The sequence below is a fragment of the Otolemur garnettii genome, unplaced genomic scaffold (genome assembly GCF_000181295.1).
Source record: "Otolemur garnettii isolate 467f Iridium unplaced genomic scaffold, OtoGar3 scaffold00076, whole genome shotgun sequence".
Lineage (NCBI taxonomy): Eukaryota > Metazoa > Chordata > Mammalia > Primates > Galagidae > Otolemur > Otolemur garnettii.
In genome coordinates, this window is record NW_003852471.1 from 7,025,530 (window position 1) to 7,048,808 (window position 23,279).

Here is a 23,279-nt window from a genome sequence, read left to right on the forward strand (position 1 = left end):
CCTACTAAAATTATTTCTTTGGAGTGTTGGGGGTGAAGATTAAATAATAGTATTCATTTCTCATGGTTGCAGAGGCTGGGAAGGCCAAGATCAGATACTGGGGGGGGGTCACATCTTGGAGGGGCCTGCTCCCTGGTTCTCAGACAGCTGTCTGGCGCTTCACCTGGTGGAAAGAGCGCTAGCTCACTCTCTGCTCTCCGGTAAAGTCCCTCTTCAGGGGGTCCACCCTCATGACAGTTACTTCCTAAAGGCCCCCCTGCCTCCTCCTATAAGGCCCCCATTCCTCTTGATCAGCAGGACTATAAACTCAATTGCCCAACCCATCTTTATTTGGTATTGTGCTGGGGTGACCATGACAGTGGTGTGGAAAAAAACGAATAGAATATTGGAAAATCCTCTAGCCAAAGTTGTCATTTATAAGCGGAGAGTAATTTTGGTTACTCACGTCTCGGCATGAAGAACATAAAAAGCAACTTTCAGGCAGTCCTGTCAGCTGCAGCCAAATAACAAATCGCAAAGCAGACTTAGTGTCCTCTTTGTCTCTGCCCAGACTGCAGAGTGGGATGAACCTGCAGATATGCTTTGTCAACGACAGTGGCAGTGATAAGGACAGTGACGCTGATGACAGCAAGACGGAAACCAGCTTGGACACCCCCTTGTCTCCCATGGTGAGTCCAAAGAGCTGAAGCTTGGCATTGTACTTCCCTGGTCATTTAGCTTCTGTTACGCCATGAATTGGGAACAAACTTTACAGAGATTAAAAACACAAAAGTCTCTCAGAATTGCGTGCCCCTAAAATTTGATACTGATTAAAAAGTCACAGTCATGATATAGTACAGATATGTACGCTTTGTTAAAGTTAGCAACTGCCCTCATCTTAAACCATAAGATGTGATCTTAAAAATTATAAAGGGAAAATGTGCTAAATACTGATTCTTCCTCATTGGGCTTAGAATTAGGAACTCATTTCTTTCCTGCATATTACAAAAGTCGGCTGAGTAATCCCGCATGCCTGCTGCTGGAATCCTTTCCTCTCTAGGTGGGCTTCACCTGTCTCACCACAGACAAACAGGAAAGTGTGGTGGTCGTGGAGGGCAGTGCAAGGTCAAAACATTATTGGATACCTGAGACACCATCTACTCTGGGGCCAATATATACAGTACCTTGCTCTGAGTCTGGACACTTCAGGAAAATTCTGAGACCAACAATCAAGAAATAGCTTGAGTTTGTCATAAATAGATTTTCTGTTATTAATGATACTAGTCTTTCTATGTGTGCTAAAATCAGAGCCTGTTATACAGTAGACCTTTTTTGAGCCAGCTGCCTTAGCTCACACCTGTAATCCCAACGACTCATGAGGCTGAGGCAGAAGGATTGCTTGAGGCCAGGACTTTAAGCTTAAGACCAGTTTAGGCAACACAGTGAGACCTCATCTCTGAAAACATTTTTGAATTTAGCTGAGCATGCTGCATGCACGTAGTCCCAGCTACTTGAGAAGCTGAGGCAGGAGAATCACTTGAGCCCAAGAGTTGGAGGTTGCTGTGAGCTGTGATCACTCCACTATGCTCCAACCTGGGCAACAGAGCAAGATCCTATCTCACACACACACACACACAAGAAAAAGAAGAAGACCTTTTTTATGTTACTTGAGCTTGGATAGGTCAAATCAAGCAGTGGGTCACAGGAGAAAGGGAGCTCCCGGGTGCTGAGAGGGTGACGGGAGTGCTGTGGTCGTCTCTAAGTGGGTGGCGACTGGCAGGGAAAACTCAAGCTCCTCTTCTTCCCTTCACAGAGCAAGCAGAGCTCTTCCTATTCCGATAGAGACACGACCGAAGAGGAGTCCGAGTCCCTGGATGACATGGACTTCCTCACACGGCAAAAGAAATTGCAAGCTGAAGCCAAGATGGCCCTCGCCATGGCCAAGCCGATGGCCAAGATGCAAGTAGAAGTGGAGAAACAGAACAGGAAAAAGTCTCCCGTCGCTGATCTTGTAAGCAGCAAGGCTGAGACGCAGCGCGTGTGTGGGGATGCAAATGGTTCAGGCTGTCGCCGTCCCTTCCCAGAGTTATGCAAACTGGGGTTTCTCCAAGGCAGTTTGTAAAAAGTCCTGTCATTGAGAAATAAGTTTGTTTCTTTTTCCTCCCCACTGTAGCACTGAAAATACATAAGCAACAGACTTCACAAACTCGAAGCCTGCTCTTAGTTCACACCCAAGGGCAGGACTAGCTGTCATGGGAATATTCACATTCTGTAGAGTGGTCTTGGTTTAACAATGTGTTGACTTTGATTGTGGCGGTGTTACTGTTGCTGTAATTCTCATTGCCATGTTTCAGTAAAGACAGCATGTGAGGACAGCATGTGAGTAAGAGCCTTGGACGTCATAGTTTCCAGTCCAGCTCTGCTGTTGCCCTACTGTGCACTGCTGGGCAAGTTACTTGAGTTGCAGTTTTCTCATCTGTAAAATGGGAATGATGCTGCCTGCCTGGAGCACAGTCATGAGGATTTGACAAGAGAAAACACTCAGAGCACACGATATCAAATAGTAGCTCATATCAGTGTTTTCCATGTCATTGATAATATTAATACGTACGCTCCCTGGTTATTTGTTTGTGGTTATAATAATTGACTTGCAGTTGTCACAGCCTTCGACCAATCAGAAAACCTTGGGTGTCGGTAGTGTGGCATTTTGACACCAATAGTGTATTAGGTCCCGTGTGTATACAGGGCCCCACACTGGGAAAGTCACAGACTGAGAAGAAAGCTTCCCCCAGATTGAGCAGGGGACTTGGGGGGTGGCTTTTTAAGAAAAAGACAGTCTTGTGCTCAGTATATGTGCCACTCACGCCGCACCTCTGCCTCTCCCCCTTGGTCCCTTCAGCTGCCGCACATGCCTCATATAAGTGAATGCCTGATGAAAAGAAGCTTAAAGCCCACTGACCTGAGAGACATGACCATCGGGCAGCTGCAGGTGATCGTCAACGACCTCCATTCCCAGATAGAAAGTGAGTGTCCCGTGTGCCTGAAAACGGGGTGTTCAGGGTGAAACGCTGCAGGATCGTGCAACTTGCTCAGCCCGACTTTTCTGTCATTTCAGTCCTCCTATGTGATTGCAAGGACAGGAAGAACAGACTTTTTTTTTTTATTGTTTGTTCTGGGTTTTTTAAATGTTTAGAAGCTTGAAGAATGTTTCAAGAGACACAAGAATTACAGGTCCTTTTTATTTATCTTAAATCCCCAGCTCCCAGCACAGAGCGTGTATTTGACTCAAGAACGTCTGTTTCTGAATACAACCCCAAAGTTACATGTTACTTATTACACAGTTATACCTCTGCTTGGCTTGTGTATACGTTCATTTCAGACTGAGTCATCATCAGTCAAATCAGACTTATTTTGTGGGACTCCAGGTGGCGGAAGTGTGTGACCAATATGTGAAAATTACATGGTGACAAATTTGGGGCTTTTTTTCCCCCAGAATAAAGAAGAACCTTGATAGTAGTGACCAGAGTGGGTAGTGAATAATGCTCCAGGTCATAGGTCACGCACAGATCAGGCAGTTGTTTGGCCCAGTGAAAGAGAAAAACTTCTCACTTGGGCAGAGTGGTTAGGGCACATGAGGTTATCACCCCTCCAGCCTCTGGAAGGCGTGATTCTATATAATCTGTGGATGTAGAGATTAAAACAAATCCAACCAAATGCATAGCTTTATGAGCAAAACAGGAATATTTGAACGCCAACTTAATGTTTTAGTAAAAAATTGCTTATTTGACAAAGGTATTGTGGTTATATGAATTTAGGGAGAAAAAAAAGCCCCTTTTAGGGCGGTACCTGTGGCTCAAAAGGGTAGGGCACCAGCCCCATATGCCGGAGATGGCGGGTTCAAACCCAGCCCCAGCCAAAAAAAAAAAAAAAAAAGCCCCTTTTAGAGATACATAAGGAAGCATTTACAGGTGAAATCACGTGATGTCTGGGACTTCAGTAAGATGAGAGAGAGATTATTCAAACTTGGCCATGAGTTGGTAATTGCTGAAGCTGGTTACATAGATGGGGGTTCAAATATAAACTGTTTTCTTTGTTTTTGTATCAGTTTCTAAATTCCAATAAAAAGTTTAAAACTTTGAATAAGGGGGAAAAGGTCTCTGCACTAAGAGTTGAGAGATGAAAACTCTCTTCTGAGCGGTAGTATAAAAAGCTAACTCCACAGCACACTGGAAAAAAACAAAATTATTCCGCTACATCCAAGTTTTAAAAATTGAATATATTCAGTGCCAAGTTCATACATTCAGTATTGTTTTAAAGCCAAGAGAAAGAGTTGAACAGTTTAATTAAGAAACCATAGATTCACAGGATTTTTTAAAAGAAATTCTACAACTGCATTTTAATTTTACTTGAGGAGTAATTGGTAAGATTGTAATTCTTTCAAAAACGGCAAAACATCTTCCTTAGACTTTTAAATGATAAAATTGCCATCCAGTCTAGTCCCTTTGAGGAGTAGATAAAAGTGTAGACCTCCTCTATGACTTTTTGCTCTTTTTAAAATTGGAAACTAGTCTGGCTCAAAGACAGGTAAATGCAACACCTGAAGTCAGGGTCTCTAAAAGCGTTTCCACGGGAGACCTGTCCACAGGGGACCTGTCCATCACCCCTCCTCCCTTTCACCCAGGCCCAGAGTTCCTGCTCCGTGAACACTCTCCCCGACGTGTCTGCACCTCGCGGCCACAATCCTTAGGTTCTCTTAGAGGGACAAGCAAGACAGAGACCTTCGCTTATGAGTATTTTTCAGAGGCAAGAGCCAGATTAACCCAGATTTAAAATATTTTTCTCTGTATATATTTTATTCCTGGCATAAGTGTTAAGGAATATTTTTCTTTGGTTCTGTACTGTCCTGAGATCTCAGGGTCCTTACTTCAGGTCTTGCACATCTAACTCTACCACAATCTGACATTGCAGTCACCTCAGATAATGTGTTTTCATAAAACAAGCTGCCCGTGGGGTGTCTCCTGCCTGTTGCCCTCTGGGGAGGCACCCCGCCATCCCCTCCTCTCTAGAGGGGCATCTGGCAGGCCCCAGAGGCCCCTCCAATTTTTAGTGTGTCAAGGGCATGGTGAAGCTGAAAGGTGGAAAACTTAATGTACTCCAGACTTTTTTCTTCTCGTTTCTTAAAAACAAAATTCCGCTCTAACAAGCTTTTTCCCCCACTTTAATGTGAATTGAATTGGAAATACTTTCTGCTTCGTTTCTTCCAGCACCTCCCTAGTTCCGCACCCTAGTCATATTTCTGCAGTATTAGTCTAAATTGTTACAGAAGTGTCTTTCCTGTGATGTTGAGCTGTTTGCATGGTATGTGTCTGTGATACACGGATAGGCCGGTTTGTAAACAGTCACACGTTCCGACCGGGATGCGGTTTTGAAGCGCCCCTGTCTTTGCCACAGGCCTGAATGAAGAGCTGGTCCAGCTGCTCCTCATCCGGGATGAGCTGCACACGGAGCAGGACGCCATGCTGGTGGACATTGAGGACTTGACCAGGTCAGTGCAGCTTCACTCGCCCAGGGAAGAGAAGAAGCCTGAGGGGTCTGAAATTGAGGATTTAGGGCAGGAGCTTCTTCCTTTATTTCCATGAGAAGCTGACCTGACCTTCTCTGGTGTCAGCTGCTTAGATGGAGGAGAAGCAGCCAAAACACCCCCTTGCAGTAGATGGTCAGCACATTAGAACTTCTCAGGCCTCCACCCACTTGGGTCAATAGCCCTGGTCTAGGACTCTACCCAGAAGGACTGTCCCTTGGGAAGCTGGCCATAGCCCTTCCACACTGGTGGGTACTGCAGAGTGCTGCTAGCCCTTATGTGACCTGGCTCTCCATCACCTCTGCAGTGTCCCAAAGATAGGGACCCTGGCATCTTTCCACAGCCCTGGTGCCACCAGATTGTTCTCTCCATGGGGAACTCCAGGGATTGAGTGTTAGCTGGGCTCGGCTCCTCTCTGTAAGGAGGAAAAGAATGCTTCTCTCCCCGGGGATAAGCAAACTAGGTCAATGGCTTGCATTTCTTCATGGTTTCATGTGTAGAAATGCCTGTCACTGTGTGTCTGAAACACATGAGATACTCCCAGCGTTGCTGTGACCACGTGTGTATGATGGCGCCTTCCTGAGATGCTCTGTATGAAGTCATTAAACTGTGAGGCTACAGTTTAATCCCAGGATGGGTATTCAGAGAGTAGGAGGCTCCCCAAGGGAAGAAAGACCGCTGCCCATCTCTGTAGCACAAGGAGCTGACTGTATGATCTACAACCCTCCCAGGGAAGCTGGAAACCCAGGCTGGGGTAACACACTGCACCTGCCGTAGGGCATCTTCTCAGTGTGCAGTGGGTAAAATCATTGTCTGATGATGTGATTATTTATCAGAAGTTTTGGTCGCAAAATAAATGCTGCAAAACTATGTTTAAGTTTAAAAAAAAAAAAAAAAAAAAGACCTGCAGGCAGCACTCCAGTTTGTATGTAATAAACATTATATTGCCTTATCTTTACATACAAACTAGTATGCCCTCTTATGCTCTGAATGCACCTGCCCGCATCTGAAATATCACAGTAACCCCGGAATAACATGATTGCTATCTACAGATGTACTCGGGCGCTGCACCAGCAGAGACCGTGCAGTGAATTGCTATTCCCTTTTGTTAGTCTAAGAAATTTTCCTACAGGTATTAACATTATGGCTAAGTAATAATAGTAGCTAAATATATCCCAGGACCTACATTTTTAAAAAATACATATGAATTCTTTTGTAAACTATGCGATTTCACCTCTGCCCCTCGAAGCAGGGTGGTCACTCTCTGCTGGCAGGAAGGACATGGAGGGGCACCTCCCCGGCACTACAAGTGTTAGGCTGATACTTAAGTTTGCAGCCCCAGTTTTTATGCCTTTCAGATGATGTGACCAGAGGAAACAGTGCATGGTTAGGAGAGGAGTCACTGTTCTAACGGAGTTGGCAGCCTTTAAACTGGAACAGTCCTACATAGGCAGAGATGTGAGCTCCCCGCACAGCCTTCCTCTTGGTAGAGAGAAGCCTCTTCATCTGTTTCTGGCTGCAGAATAGTAACTTGTCTCACTGCAGGGACCAGAGGATACTTAGCCCTCTGGAAAGGTGGCAGTTACAGAGTCCCACAGCCAGATCTCAGAAGGCTGAGAGTGGCTGTGGGCATGGCTGGGATTTTGTTCACCTCTTCCTCTGCCTGTCTAATTCTTGCTAAGTGTCCAGGTGTCCATTCAAATTGGCAGTTCCCAATTTGAGTTGCACGTTGGAACCCCCTTGGGGGGGTGGTTATAAAATAGTCATACCTGGGTCTCAGTCTCCAGGGATTCTGATTTAAAGATTCTGTGGGGGGTCCTAGGCATCAGGATTTTCTGAAGTTTGTGCTTGATTCCAATGCACAGCCAAATTTGAGAACCAAAGGTTTAGACAATGCTTCTTCGGAGAAGCACCCCCTACCACCCCTCCAAGATTTGGTTTTTGAACTCTCGTTCTCCACTTGTGATAGATTGTTATGCATTAAACTTCTTATACCTCCATCTAAATCTGGACTCTTCTGAGGAGCTGACCTTAAACTACTCAGTGCTGGCGTGTTTCCAGCACATGAACAAGCCGTGACCTGGCTCTTGATCCAGGACTCCATTGGGACCCTCTTGGTCCCTGGCCACATCCCGTCTCTAATTACAGTCTCTCCCCACCTGACTGTAAACTTGCTGAGAGCAGAGATGATGCCATTTCATTCACTGCTGTGCCCCCACAGTCTAATGCAAGGCCTGCCCAGCACATAGTAGGTCCTCAGGAATGATTACTGATGAACAGAAGTCCCAGTAGAGCTCTGGTGAAACAAGTCCTAATAAGTATTTTGATATAAATTATGGGGAAAAGCCTTTCAGTTTTATGGACTAAAACCTTTTTGCTCCTTTGGTTTAAAGAAAAAAAATTTTTTATTAAATCATAGCTGTGTACATTAATGCAGTCATGGGGTACAGTGTGATGTTTTCATATACAAGGTGAAATATTTTCACCAAGCTGGTTAACGTAGCCTTCACGTCTGGTTTAAAATTTTAATGAAATTCATCTTTGTATAAATAATAATAACACCCAACTTTAAATATTTTCTGAAGGTGTTTGCCATCTGCTCTTAACTCCTCAGAAAACTCCCCCAGGTATGTGTGTGCATGAGTACACATGCACACACATGCACATAGATACATACTTTAAAACTCTCATAAGGGCTGTAATTTAATTAGCTACAGTGGATTGTAGCTCACTGGACATCATAATGTCTTGAGCTGTGTTTGCTTAAGTGAGGCACCCAAGCCACTTTACAAAAATGTGAAGGTTCTGGGGGTTCTGTGTGTGGCTGAACAGGACCGTGGGATGGCCTGCTTGAGTGGTTTTTAAGGAATGGAGCGCCGCCGACGCCTTGCCCCTTGTTCCTTTAGTTAGACAAACACTGCCATTTAGTTGTGGGCTGCCCAGTGTGGCGAGGATGCCGTTGTCACTTCCCCAATTCTGACAGCACTTGTGGTTTGCCTTCCCTGTACCAGAGATGTGACACACTGTGTACAAAACCAGTGAGTCAAAGCTGACGTCACTGACTCCCGAGCCAGGCAGTGCACACACATTGCCTCTAAGCCTCTAGTTACATGTGGAAACCACAGCTTTAGATGTTTTTCTCATGAGAAATTTATTGTTTCCTAAGTTGTGTTGCAAACCCATTGTCCTTTGCAGCCTTCCAAACCCACCGTTCCCTGGGAAGTGATGCATACAGCTTGGCCAGTCCCCCTGCCTCTGCCTCCACCGTCCAGCAGCTAGGTGGGGCTGACTTGGGCTGACGGTCATAACAGAGCCTGAGGAATAAGAAGGCTTACCTCACCCTGTCCTGCCCAGCCCCCATGATCATGCCCATAGGATTAATGTGGGGGGGGGGGGCAATCATGCAAACATGGAAAACGTTTTTATCCACAAAGGCCCACCACTTGTTAGATGCCAGCTTTCGTTAGAGCGAATTTGTTTCCCGACTCCAGGTTTCTCCTAGGAGGCTTGGTTAGCAAGACACTCTGTGTCTGGAGTGCATGTTTACATGCAGTCATCCCGCAGTTGCTCCCCACCACACGGCCTTGTTCCGACTTGCACTTGGGTGTTTATTTCTGTTGGCTGTGCTGGCTCTTTGCTGCTCGTTCCTTTCTGGGCGCCTCCATTGGAACATCCGCTCCATAAAAACAGAGGCCTCATGGTCTTGCTCTCCAGTGGGTCCCTGCTATGGGGACACAAAGAAGACACATGTTAAATATTTGTGGGCAAAAGCACCCCAGATTTTCATTTTAAACACAGAACTTCCTCTCAAAACCAGTAATATCTGTAAGTCTCCAGTCAATCACAGTTTACTAAATACTACAGCAAGGAATCAGACTGAGGACATGAACGTCAAAGAGGTCCACTCAGGGTGAATAAAGTACTTTTTCTTGATTTTCAGGTATTTTCCCTATGAGTAACTCTGAACTTGGTTTGAAGAATGTCATAGCCCTTGATCGAAAAAGCAGTTCGGATCTTTCTTCCTAGCGCTAAGTGATCGTTTTCATTCTCTTACAGACATGCTGAAAGTCAGCAGAAGCACATGGCGGAGAAAATGCCTGCAAAGTGAAATGAAGCCATTGAACCCGAGAACAAGCTAGAATTAATTTTGCTTCTGTGGTTGTGAAAATGCTGTTGCTGACAGTGGCACAGAAACCTATATCAGTGTTAGTCATTGATACTGTCCGAAGCTTAACGTCCAGTGATTGGCCTCTGCTTCTTAATTTATTTTAATTTTTTACTCGTGCCACTTAATATCAGGCATTTTAATAATAAAATATTGTTACAAAAATGTACAGTACTTACACCATCACAGATCATGGTTAATCAAAGAGAGTAGGTAAACTTTATTTTTATTTGTTTAGAGATTTTAAGTTGGAGCAGTATTTTCCCGTTGACTACTTTCATTCTTTGCTGTAGTTTTAAAGACCTGTAAATGACGGTGCTATTCAAGTCAAAAAAAAAATACATGCCTGCCTCGTAGTGACGTTCTAGTTCTCCGTAATATGTATATTTTAATCAGTTTTCAACATTTTGTGAATGTTGACTACCTGAAGTTCCTTTTTAGATGTGCTATTAACATTCTTTTGGATTCAGAGGGTTCCTTGAAAGTTTTATGTATAAATATGTAAAATAAAAATTAAAATTTTGTTTCATATGATATGTCTTTTTGCTCACTAGCAAGCCCCATACTGACTGTTCACCATTTGCTGTCTACGCCTCCACAGCTAAATCCCCAACAAGAAAAATTTTAACAAGGAAAAAAAAAAATTGTTCAGGCAAGGCAAAGAATTGCCAGGAGGATTGTGAGAATGTGAATGAGGGAGGGAGAGTTTATGTTTGCGTGAGGGAGACAGGCTAGTTCAAAGAAGGCCAAAGGTCAGCCCCGTCAGAGCTGGGACTTCTATCAATGCTTAACGTGAACAAGCTGGAATTTCTCACTGGATTATTTAATAGCCACCGCTCTTGTCAGAGACTATTACTGCGTCAAATTCCATTTACCAAATTCAGCACCTGAAAAGTGCTGCTGGTCTTTCCCCTTTCCCTAAGGCCAATTGTTGCTATTTTAAAAAATTGAATCACTTGTTGGCCTCATGAAAAATAATATTTCCAAGTCGGGCAGCACCTGTGGCTCAGTGAGTAGGGTGCCGGCCCCCCATACCGAGGGTGGTGGGTTCAAACCCGGCCCCAGCCAAACTGCAACAAAAAAATAGCCAGGCGTGTGGCAGGCACCTGTAGTCCCAGCTATTTGGGAGGCTGAGGCAAGAGAATCGCCTAAGCCCAGGAATTAGAGGTTGCTGTGAGCTGAGACATCACAGCACTCTACCAAGGGCTATAAGTGAAACTCTGTCTCAAAAAAAAAATATTTCCAAGTCTAAGGCAGATTACAGATTGTTTCCCAGTGAGGAGAGAATTTCAGAAAATAAGATTTAATTAGCCAATGCCCATAAAGGGATGAGTGAACTATCAACTAAAGCAAAGATGAGCAATGCAGCATTCCAGAACCACCCACAGAACACCTGGTTTCACTGCAAGGGCCATGATGTCATCTGAAGCTAGGACTTGATAAACATCTCCATTTTCCTTTTTTAAAAATACTTCTGTAAGTATTGTAAGTAATCACAAGAGTTGACGGTTTTCACAGACCATATTCCATTTAGCTTAGCAAAATAAGTGGCCTTAAGTTATAGCACCAGTCACTTTTTATGGTTCAAACACGTTATTTCCATTCAGAATTAGAAAAGGAATTTGACCCATAAATGTTTTTTTGGGTTTTGTGAACTGGCTGCTGAGAAGGGCAGGTGACTGCTCGCCACTGCTGCCCAAAGCTCTGACTGAGCCACATCCCACACCAGCTGTCAGGGATCCCAGCCCTGCGAGTCCAGACACAGAGACTAGACTTTTGCCACTTCTAGCAGGGGAGAATGTCGATCCCCAAGCCAGCGGCTCTCCCTCTAGCTGCACAGTGGACTCACCTAGGGAACTTTAGCCCCCACGAAGGCCTGACCACCCCAGATGGGTTAACTGGTCTGTGTTGTGGGCATCAACACTTTTTAAAGTTTCCAAGGTGATGTTAATATTAAGAACCACCGCCTTAACGGGCGGCACCTGTGGCTCAAAGGAGTAGGGCGCCGGCCCCATATGCCGGAGGTGGCAGGTTCAAACCCAGCCCCTCACCAAAAACTGCAAAAAAAAAAAAAACCAAGAAAAACAAAGCAAAAAACCCAACAACAACATGAAGTTGCCCAAAGAACCACCGCCTTAGACTTTCTTCCCCTTTTTTCTAGCTTTTCTTAACTATGGTTTTCAGTAGATGTTGTCTAATTAAAAAGCAGCATGTATATTCTTGTTAAATCGAAACTTTTGAGCAGATCCAGGACTAGTGCTACAAAAAAGATGCCTAGAAAGAGAAGGCGGTGTGGCCTTCGAAACCTGCGGTAGCACCCGCTAAATCTCAGCTCATGCCAAAACACCTTCTTAAGTTTTAAAATCCTTGCCAGAATTGCCAGTTTCAATAAACAATTAGAAATGAGGTTTCTCTGCGTCTTGAGTAATTCAATCTCTCTGGCTAGAGACAGGTTGTGAAGAAATGCCAGGCCTCTAAACTCTTCAGATTATCTGAAGCTTCTAATCACAGGTAAAGAGCCCCTGCTGAAGAAGAGGAAGAAGAAAATGAGACCAGCCCCACAAAGGGCCTCTCAAAATACCTCTGGGGCCACAGCCTGGCTAATGAGCGAGCAGCTCTTCCCACCACTCCCTGCTGCCCTCAGAAGACTGTTACATTCAGTTCACTGGTGTCTATTTATAACACTTCTCTGCAGCTGGTAGAAATGTTGCCAAGTAACTCACTTCCACGGGGACTCTTTTGAGATTGGGTCTGTCCAGGCTTTGCTTAGGTTTGTCAACAAATACTGTCATTATTCCCAGCAGGATTCTTACCTACATGAGGTCAGCCTTCCACACATAGACTCTGACCCTTACTGTCTAACCAGGCTTAGGAGTCTAGACTAACTGAACTCAAAAATAGGACACCACCTCTCTTCCCCATTTTAAGAGAATAAAGTGTAGGTGACAATGCTGAGACTCTGGGGCTGGAAGGGACTAGCTCCAGATGTGGCTTCCACCATCTTCCCAGGAATGGGACTTGAGCATGCTACTAAAGCTCTCTCTGTCTTATTTTACCACCTGTAAATACCATCTCCTGGGATTATTGTAAAGATGGAATAAAATAACATCTATGAAAGTACCTGATAGTCAGGTTATCAATTATGATTGACAACTTAATAAATAATTATTGAATGAAAAAGTAAAATGATCAGAGCTTAGGCAAGGTGGGACATTCTATCTTATGCCAGTTTCTGAGATATAACTTATCCTTGCAGGTTTGTTTCTTGCTTATTAATTATTAGAGATGCTTACGGAAAAAGTAATTTGCAGTTGCCCTCTTCAAAATACCAGCGTTAAAACTTGGAATGGGCTCTTATGCACCTTTCTCTCTGCTTACACAAACAAATAAATACACATGCATAGGTTTTGTATTTCACCTTATCTATCCAAAGCTGGGGTTGATAAAAGTGCCTTGCAACTTGCTTTATCCACAGACTCACTTCCAGGTCAGGACCTACAGATGTAAGTCACTCCTTTTGACAGGTATAGAGTAATCCGCAGTGTTGATGGAATCTACTTCATTCAGCCATTCCTTTTAATGATGTACATTATCAATCTTTTCAGATTTCTGCCACCAAGTACAATAATGCATATAACATAATATTGCAGTAATGTAACAATCTTGCTTATACTTAATATCTACTTATGCCTTTTATTCTGTGGTATTTATCTCATTTTTTCTTCAACTTTTGTTTGGTATTATGTTTAGATACCCCACAGTACCAAGAGCTAATTAAGGTTGGGAAGACCAGGTGAGGCCATTTGCAGAGAAGTTCAATTTCTTGCAAAGAAATTAGACCAAACTCCCATGTCTGACAAACACCAACTCATTTTCATCTTTAAATATTCAGCTTGGGCCTCCATCTATCATCTATCTATCTATCATCTCTCTCTCCCTCCCTCTCTCTCTCTCTCTCTCTCTCTCTCTCTCTCACACACACACACACACACACACACACTTAGCCTTCAAGAACTCTTCTCCACCTCATGAGTACAGATTTTTCTCTACCTCCTCTTTGAGAGGAGAGACACCCTCAGCCACCTTTGCACTGTAGCTCCCAGCACAGAACCAGGCAGAGCCTTCGTTTGAAGTCTGGCACAAATGAGAGACTCTTATTAGAACCTGCCCTTCTGACACTCTGTGAGCTGGGTGCACTCTCTGTCCTTCCTGATGTGCCATGCCTTTCCTCTTGCCCAAGGAGTGAGCCCTTCACTCAGTTTTAATCTCACTGTTCACGAGTTAAGCCCTCCTCTCCCTTCCCTGATGACTGGTTGATTTTCCCCTCAAATCTCTCACCTTCCCACATATCTAGTCTAAGTCCCCGAAATTTCCTTCCACAGAATTTGTCATCACTGATAAACAGCCCTGTCACCGATATGGCTGGCTGGCTGCTGGAAAGCCGTGCCTCTTCACCATGTCTATAGTTATAGGTTTGTCTGGGGAGTGGTTAAACAGACAGTGACATTACAAAGCCACCCCTTGCATCTACATCGGGTACCAAAATATATATATACACATTTTAAGAAAGAAGAAAAACTATACTAAAGTTGTAATACTATATACTGATATATTAATATGTCATATAACTGAATGCAAGTCATATTGAGCACCTCTTGTAATTGCAGAAGTACTCAAGTACTGCAAATTTAATACAGTTTTTTCTTTTCTGAAAATGTGCATTCATTTTTTTGGCACCCTGTGCCATGACTAATTTTCCCCAATTGAATGTCAGTGGATCTGATGTATCTTAATTCCAACTGATGCTTTAGAGGCGGGATTTACCACCACCACCACCCGTGTGTTCTCTTTCTCTTTGTATCAGCTGCAATCACAGGACGGCAATCGCAGGATGTCAGAGCCACAAAATGGAAGGAATCTGGGTCCCCTGAGTCACTGCATGGGGAGAATTGTCTGCCATCCAGTAGGATTCCCCTCAGGCTGTTATAAGAGTGAGAAGTGTTACATTTGAACCATTACACTGTGTTGAACAGTCACAGCTAACATCACACTAACTAATGAAGTCTCTTAAGGACAGCCATAGTCCTTTATGAGAACAGACCAGTTGTCTGTTGACAACCCCTGTGTTCTTCACCACCAACCCCCATGGCATCTTTCCTTTTGAAAATCTTGTCAACTGGCTGGCAACCTGTAGAAGACTGAAACTGGACTCACACCTTTCACCATTAACTAAGATAGATTCTCACTGGATTAAAGATTTAAACTTAAGACATGAAATCATAAAAATACTAGAAGAAAGTGTAGGAAAAACACTTGAAGAAATTGGCCTCAGCGAAAATTTTACGAGGTAGACTCCCCAGGCAATTGAAGCAACATCTAAAATACACTATTGGGCCTTGATCAAACTAAAGAGCTTCTGCACAGCCAAGAACACAGTAAGTAAAGCAAGCAGACAGCCCTCAGAATGGGAGAAGATATTTGCAGGTTATATCTCCAACAAAGGTTTAATAACCAAAATCCATAGAGAATTCAAACGTATTAGCAAGAAAAAAACAAGTGATCCCATCTCAGGGTGGGCAAAGGACTTGAAGAGGAATTTCACTAAAGAAGATAGGCATATGGCCTATAGATATATGAAAAAATGCTCACCATCCCTAATCATTAGAGAAATGCAAATCAAAACTACTTTGAGATATCACCTAACTCCAGTAAGATTAGCCCATATCACAAAATCCCAAAACCAGAGATGCTGGAGAAAAGGGAACACTTCTACACTGCTGGTGAGAACACAAACTAATACGTTCCTTTTGGAAAGATGTCTGGAGAACACTTAGAGAACTAAAAATTGACCTGGCATTTGATCCTACAATTCCTTTATTAAGTATATATCCAGAAAACCAAAAATCACATTATGACAAACATATTTGTATCAGAATGTTTATTGCAGCCCAATTCATAATTGCCAGGTCATGGAAGAAGCCCAAATGCCCTTCGATCCACAAATGGATCGATAAACTGTGGTATATGTACACCATGGAATACTATGCAACCATAAAGAAAGATGGAGACTTTACCTCCTTCCTGTTTACCTAGATGGAGCTGGAAAATGTTCTTCTTAGCAAAGTATCATGAGAATGAAAGAAAAAGTATCCAATGTACACAGCCCTATTATGAAACTATTTTATAGTTTTCATATGAAAGCTATAACCTAACTATAGCCTAAGAATATGGGGGGAGGGGAGGAGAGAGGGGCTGGATGGGTGGAGGGAGGGTGATTGGAGGGATCACCTCTGTGGCTTGTCTTATAAGGGTACAAGTGAATCTTTCTGAAAGTAGAATATAAATGTCTTAACACAATAACTAAGAAAATGACATAAAGGCTATGTTAACCAGTTTGATGAAAATATTTCAAATTGTATATGAAAACACCACACTGTACCCCATGATTGCATTAATGTACACAGCTATCATTTAATAAAAAAAAGAAAAAGATAATCTTGTCTGGGTCAGCGACTTACCCTTTGTCAGTTCCCAGACTTTTTCAACTTAGTTTATATCTTGTTCTTCATTTTAGCTTTTACTTTAGCCATTGGGACAAAAATTCAAAGTGGGTCAAAATGAATTTGTCATAAACAAAACAATTCATGCCAGAAACAAGAATATGGATTTTATGATGATGCCAGAAACACAATTATTTGTCTAGTGACAAGATACCTGATACCTCTTTGGCATCTATCACGAAAAGTCTTGGGTCCCAAAGAGTACCACAAACAAAGCAAACAGACAGCCCTCAGAATGGGAGAAGATTTTTGTATGTTATGAATCTGACAAAGGCCTGATAACTAGAATCTACAGAGAACTCAAACAATAAAAGTGCAAACAACCCTCTCTGTAAGTGGGCAAGTGATGTGAACAGAAACTTCTCTTAGGATGACAGATGAATGGCAAAAAAACACATGAAAAAATGCTCATCATCCTTAATCATCAGAAAAATGCAAATCAAAACCACTCTAAGATATCATCTAACACCAGCAAGATTAGCCAACATCACAAAGTCCCCAAACCAGACGCTGGTGTGGATGTGGAGAGAAAAGAACACTTCTATGCTGCTGGTGGGATTGCAATCTAATACAGCCCTTTAGGAGAGAAGTATGGAGAATCCTCAAACATCCAAATATAGACCTTCCATTTGACCCTGCAATCCCATTACTAGGGATCTACCCAGAAGAACAAAAATCATTTTACCACAAAGACAAAGACATTGGCACTAGAATGTTTATTGCAACTTGGCTCATAATTGCCTTGTCATGGAAGCAACTCAAGTGCCCATCAACCCATGAATGGATCAATAAACTGTGGTATATGTATATCATGGAATATTATGCGGCCATTAAAAAAGATGGAGACTTTACATCTTTTGTATTTACCTGGATGGAGTTGAAATACATTTTTCTCAGTAAAGTATCACAAGAACGGAAAGATAAATATCCAATGTAGTCCATATTTATATGAAATCAATATATAAACAATTACATATTCCTAAGAACAAAAAAACACTATTATGGGTGGTACCCATAGCTCAGTGGGTAGGGCGCTGGCCACATACACCTGAGGCTGGCAGTTTGAACTGGGCCCGGGCCAACTAAAACAACAATGACAACTGCAACAACAATAACAAAAAATAGCCAGGCATTGTGGCTGGCACCTGTAGTCTCAGCTACTTGGGAGGGTGAGGAAAGAGAATCATTTAAACCCAAGAGTTAGAGGTTGCTATGAGCTGTTATGCCACGGCACTCTACCCAGGGTGACAGCTTGAGACTCTTCTCAAAACAAACAAAAACATTATTATAGTCCAGTTCACAGGTAGAGGGAAGGAGGAAGAAGGAGAGGAGAGGACATTTGGCAGAAGAAGGGAGGGCAGGAAGTGGGATCTCCCCTAATGTGCATATTGTGAGGGTATATAACATGCCCCCTGGGTGAGGGCTCTTCTACAAACGGGACTTTATCATATAACCTAAATATTGTCCCCTCATATTTATTTGAATAAAGTTAAAAAAAGAAAAAAAGAAGAGCCTTGGATCACCATGATCCTCAAGACCACACCTGACGTATTGCCACCTCAGCTGAATTCTGATGCTTAAAAAATGCAATTACCTTTGACACTGGTGTTCATTTATTTTTTCTAAATAAAAGATGACACATTCATTATGAGATAGGTTGATAGGTAATGAATTTTTCAGGATATTTTAATTGAGGCTTATAGTCAGTTATCAGTATAAAATATTATTATATTAAATAATTTATGAATTAATGGTCTGGATATGCAAAATGAAAATATCCTTCATTTCTGAGCATCTGAAAAGCCTTTTATGTAGTAGCTTGGGTAAGAAGTGATACACCAAGATTGACTGGTCATGAGATTTTTTTCCTGTAGTATATACTTTTATTCATTCATTTCTCTATTCGAGAACAAAGCTCTGCCTCTGTGGTAACAAAACCCTTCTAAAAAAACCTGTGGAATCTATTTCCCAACACCATAGCATGAGAACATAAAGCAGAGAAGTGAGATGTGGAGTAAAGGCGATTTTATTTTCACCCTCCAAACACAGCATTCAAACTTATTATTTACTGCCAGATTCTCTTGTCTTTTATATTCAATCAATACCTTATTTGCTTTCTCACTTTTGAGAAAATAGTGTATCCAGACTCTGGCAAACTATAGACAAGGCTGGATGTGAGTTCTTTGATTTTCTGCCTCATAAAGTCACTTCCTTCCAGATGTCTTTTAGTTCTCAGTAGAAATTCTAGTCTGGGCTCGGCTCCTATAGCTCAACCGGCTAAGGCGCCAGCCATGTACACCTAAGGTGGCGGGTTCGAATCCCCAGCCCGGACCCGCCAAACAACAATGACGGCTGCAACCAAAAAACAGCCGGGCGTTGTGGCGGGCGCCTGTGGTCCCAGCTACTTGGGAGGCGGAGGCAGGAGACTCGCTTGAGCCCAGGAGTTGGAGGTTGCTGTGAGCTGTAATGTCACAGCACTCTACCCAGGGGGACAGCTTGAGGCTCTGTCTCAAAAAAAAAAAAAAAAAAGAAATTCTAGTCTGCAATGATGTGTCACGTCACCTTGAGAAAAGGGATTTTAGGTCACCGAGCATCCCCCCATAGAAGAAATCGCATTTGAGCCAGGAGCCCAAACTTCACCTTGAGAGCAATTTAGACATGAGGGTTCAAGGTGAAAATAATGTTGACTTTTATAGGCGATAGAAAGAAAGGGCTTTACTCGTTATCACAAAGCATCCATTTCCTGTTTCCAGTAAAGCGAAGGATTCCTGTCCCTGCTGCTCAAGAAGGCCGCTTTTAGGACATGTCATTGCCTCACATGGAAATCAGACTGGGGACAGTGCACCAGCAACGCTGTCAGGCTATGTAATTTTTTAAGGAAGTCATGAATGCCTCAGGAAGAAAAACTAGGTGTGGGGATGTTTGCATGGGAATAATGAATCCATCTCCCTGCAGTTCTGGCTAAACTGAGCGTGGGAGTGAAACAGAACCTGGGGCTTTCTGAGTTCCCGGGCCAGTCTCTCCACACTGCGAATGAGAGTGCTGGGCACAGGCACACTGCAGCTTTAGCTGCCAGTGCTCCCAGCCAACCCCAGCAGAGGAGACCTGGCTGAATGCAGGAGCTGAGAGAACAGAAGAGCTGCCCAGTAAGAGGACTCTGGACCCAGGCTCTCAGCAGACCCTGGTAGCTGCACTGCAGGCCTTGTGATGGCCACTGGCCACTGCCTCCAAATGCATTCGATGCCTTGAGTCCTTTGGCCAAACTGTGGAGAGTTAGAGCCACACTCACCCACCCGCCAGCCTGCAGTTTCCTCTGAGGACCTTCTTCAGTCACCACGGTGGGACCCAGTGAAGCTCAGAGCCTGGCCCGCCCCAGGAGTGCTGAGACCAAGAGGGGATTTGTCAAAGGCAGCCTTGAAAGTACCAAACAGTTGAGGTTTTATGATTTGAGAGGCAGTACATAAATAATCAAAAGCCTCTTCTGAGCTTCCCCCACTTTCCAAGCTGATCCTGAGAGCGACGTCCTTGTAAACACTTAGGCTAGAGTCACTCAGGAAATATAATGAATGCAGTTTGGAGGGGAGGGGCATGGCCAACAATAAAAAAGAAAAAAAAGTTATGAGTTTTGCTTTTTTTGACCATACTTGAAATGTGTTTTTCATTTGTCCCCTATAAGAAAGAGTCGCAAATCATCTTGGTTTTGAATCTGAATTGTTTTTCAAGTCTTATCTTTTTTTCCCTCTCTTTCTGTCTCTGTCTTATTTCTTTTATAATCAGCTCAATCCCCTAATTTACATAGCTGATGTGCCAATATTGTACTAATAATGCCCTCCCCAATCCACTAAAATAAAAAGTCAAAATGCCCACTTCCTTTTCTTTAAAAGTACACACATGTGTATCACTTCCTAAATTATACTCATTGTCAAGAATTCCGGGCTAAAGCAGGAAAAGACAAACCCTGCATGTTCTCCCTCACATGTGGGAGCTAAATATAAAAACAATTGATCTGCTGGAGACGGAGAGCAGCATGATAGTTACCAGAGGCTGGGAAGGGGGTGGGTAGCAGGGACTACAGAGGGGATGGTTAATAGGTCCCAAAATACAGTTACATAGAGTGAACCATGTTTGCTAGCACAACCAAGTGACTACAATCAACAAGCTAGGGGTACTTTGAAATAATTGAAAGAGTGGAATTGAGATGTTCCTAACACAAAGAAATGTTAAATGCCTAAGGTAATAAATACTCCCAACTAATCTGATTTGATTAACTCACATTGTATGCCCACATCAAAACATCACAGTTACTTTATACATATATATAACCATATGTACCCATGATAATTATAATAAAAAAAAATTCCAGGCTATAAAATCATCTAAGAGTTACCATCCGTGGTAGTAACTGTTCCTCTAGACATCACAATTGCCTTGCCCTCACATCACATCTTCAGACCCTCCGTGCTTACACACTGAGGCCAAATTCATCCTTCTCAGAATTCTGCATTTTAAAGAAAGCAGGAAATTCACATACGAATCACCCTCATTTTAGGTACTTGCATGGATTTTCCTCTACTCCTAATTAGTGGGACAAGAAGCACTGCTGTGACATCACACAAGAAAATGAAAGTTAAATCTTAGGGCTACTTCAAATTTTTGAGACAAGTATTCAGAGTCATTCTCAACTCAGAGTTACCCCAGGTTCCTTGGTTCAGCATGAAAGCCTCTTCACTGGGAATTCCTTTGACTTCAGTCTCCAGGCCAGTCATGCAAACATGGACCAGTCTCCCCTCACTGCAAATGGGGCTGCTGCCACATGGTGGCTTCACCTTCCAGGTCCTGAAGTCAAGGGCAGGAGAGGAGTGAATGTAAGAACTTCCTCAAAGAAGAATGGGAGAGTACTAAATAAAACTAATGTCAGTTGTAACTTCTAAACAGCTGGGAAGAACACAAGAAAACATCAAAGTGTACTAATACTGAAAAGTGTAGGGGGAGGGGGAGAGACCACTGGTTATGATCCAGGGGTCACAAATGCAAAGACATTTAGGGGATAGGCTGATACAAATAAATAATGGAATCAAGTTGGGTGTAAGACTATAAGAAATGAGAGGGTGCACACTTCCTGACTAAAGAGATTCACTGCTAAGTAAACTAACTACTTATCTGGGCTGGGCTGACCTGGCTTCCACACCACTTTCCTGATATTTCAAAACATGTGGATTTATTATACAAAGTATATTGCCTCTATTTCCCCATGTTTTAGCTATATGACATTGGCTACCACTGAAAGTCCTTTTAAGAAAGGGCCCCATAAAACTTATTGTGTTTATTGAAAGGATATTTACTATTATAACACAGTGGCCACCCTGTAACTGCCCAGGAAGACATTTCTTTCAGGTGTCAGCACCAGTAAGAGTCAAGTTTCTCTCATGATCAGAGTAACTTCTTTGATAATGTCACCCTCTTTGTCATGGCTTCCAGAAAGCATGAAAGTAGATTTGCAACCTACCTATGACTGGGTGAGAGTTTTTGATAAGCTCTGACTTAAAGATTCATTCCTGTGTGGTTCCATTAGACTGTTACACTGGCACCCTACCTGCTCGGTCACAAGAGTGACCCAGGCAGTTAATCAGAATGCCCATTGGCTTAATAATGTGCATGTGACCCCAGGAAGACCAATCAGAAGCTTCTCTGGAATCACTATGTAGATACTGGGGATATAAGAGCCCGGCAGCCATCTCGTCCACTATATGGAAAGAGAGTTTGCGTCAGAAGCCCCAGGGAGCAACAGAGCTGAGGGCAATGAGCGAGAAGGGGAGCAATCCTGATGATACGTCCTGTGAATTCTGTGATTTCGTCTGAAGCCGGTTCCTCCCTGGACTTTTTTGTTACAATCGTTCTTTTTTTTTTTTTTTTAATGAACCAGAAATACAAGATTTCACTGAAACTGGAATAGTTGACAAAATATGGTTGAACTTAAACCTTCAAGGAAGATACAAAAAGGGTCAAACAAAGCCAGTAAGTAGAAAAGCCCAAGACTGGTATGGGATAAACAGGAAGCCAACTGCATTCCAACATAGCTACCTCCTGACCCCTCCCAGAAGCTCCTCTGCCACCATCCTCCATCCTTCTTCCTCTGTATTGCAGGTCAAAGACAACCCAATGGTACCCCTTTGGGATATGACATAAAGCCAAGTCTGTAAATCTCTCATGAAGGTAGAAAGTGCATGTACTCAACTAGCACAAAATGGTCTCATCTGTGTGGGCTCAGTGGACAGGGTAGTAACTTCAGTCAAACCAGAGCTGCTACCACATGTATACTGTTATGTGGCCCTGTGGCAATGGTTTCCACTTATCAGTGTGGCAGAATGCCTTTTTGAGCTCCAGATTTTCTGAGCATTTCTAAGAGGCTATTAAAAATGTAGAACAGAACTATACAAACTCAGAAACCGAGGCATCGGGGAGAACGCTGGCTCTTTCTGTAGGACAAAGAGATGAACGGAAGGAATGTGAGTGTCACAACATATGACAGGTGAGGGGAAGGAGGGGTAGAAAGAGGGTGTTCTAGCCACAAAGCCAACACATTTGTGTTCAAAGTCTGGGCAAAGGGAAGAAAACAAAAATACCAAAAACCCAAAACCCCAACCAAATTGAAGTGGGGGAAAAAAAGTTTCACACAACACAGTATCAAAAAGTGAAAGGAACACCTAAATGCACAAACTGGTGGCAAGTCCATAGCCTATTATGATAGGTCCATCCAGCATCAATCCAATTTCTTCTCAGCTGTTATCTCAAGGTTATTTACAGATGTGGTGACTTTAACAAGAGTCTCTCATGGGATGGTGGTCAGGCTTCAATCATTGGTTTCAGGATCTGTCTGAGCCATGTAGGCATCCAACTCGGCATCCAGGTGTCCTTTCGTTTTTGACATGTATGCATCCAACTGGTTGTCCAGCTGTTCCTTGGTCAACACAGGGCGAGCAAGGGCACCTCTCCC

At 43.1% G+C, this 23,279-nt stretch overlaps 2 protein-coding genes across 5 annotated transcripts in view; one reads left to right on the forward strand and one right to left on the reverse strand.

Annotated features, from left to right (window-relative positions):
- LOC100950123 (schwannomin-interacting protein 1) overlaps positions 1-10,261 on the forward strand; it is a 578,277-nt gene extending 568,016 nt beyond the window's left edge. For all 4 annotated transcript variants that reach the window (XM_003794147.2, XM_012807824.1, XM_012807825.1 and 1 more), the window contains 5 exons: positions 551-668; positions 1,793-1,990; positions 2,879-3,002; positions 5,431-5,524; positions 9,617-10,261. In XM_003794147.2, the coding sequence (XP_003794195.1) occupies positions 551-668; positions 1,793-1,990; positions 2,879-3,002; positions 5,431-5,524; positions 9,617-9,668 (586 nt within the window). In that variant the 3' untranslated portion in view covers positions 9,669-10,261. The remainder of the gene's footprint in view (positions 1-550; positions 669-1,792; positions 1,991-2,878; positions 3,003-5,430; positions 5,525-9,616) is intronic.
- Positions 10,262-22,739: 12,478 nt separating this feature from the next.
- LOC100958406 (chromatin target of PRMT1 protein) overlaps positions 22,740-23,279 on the reverse strand; it is a 2,738-nt gene continuing 2,198 nt past the window's right edge. The window contains exon 3 of the mRNA XM_012807812.2: positions 22,740-23,279. Within this exon, the coding sequence (XP_012663266.1) occupies positions 23,136-23,279 (144 nt within the window). The 3' untranslated portion in view covers positions 22,740-23,135.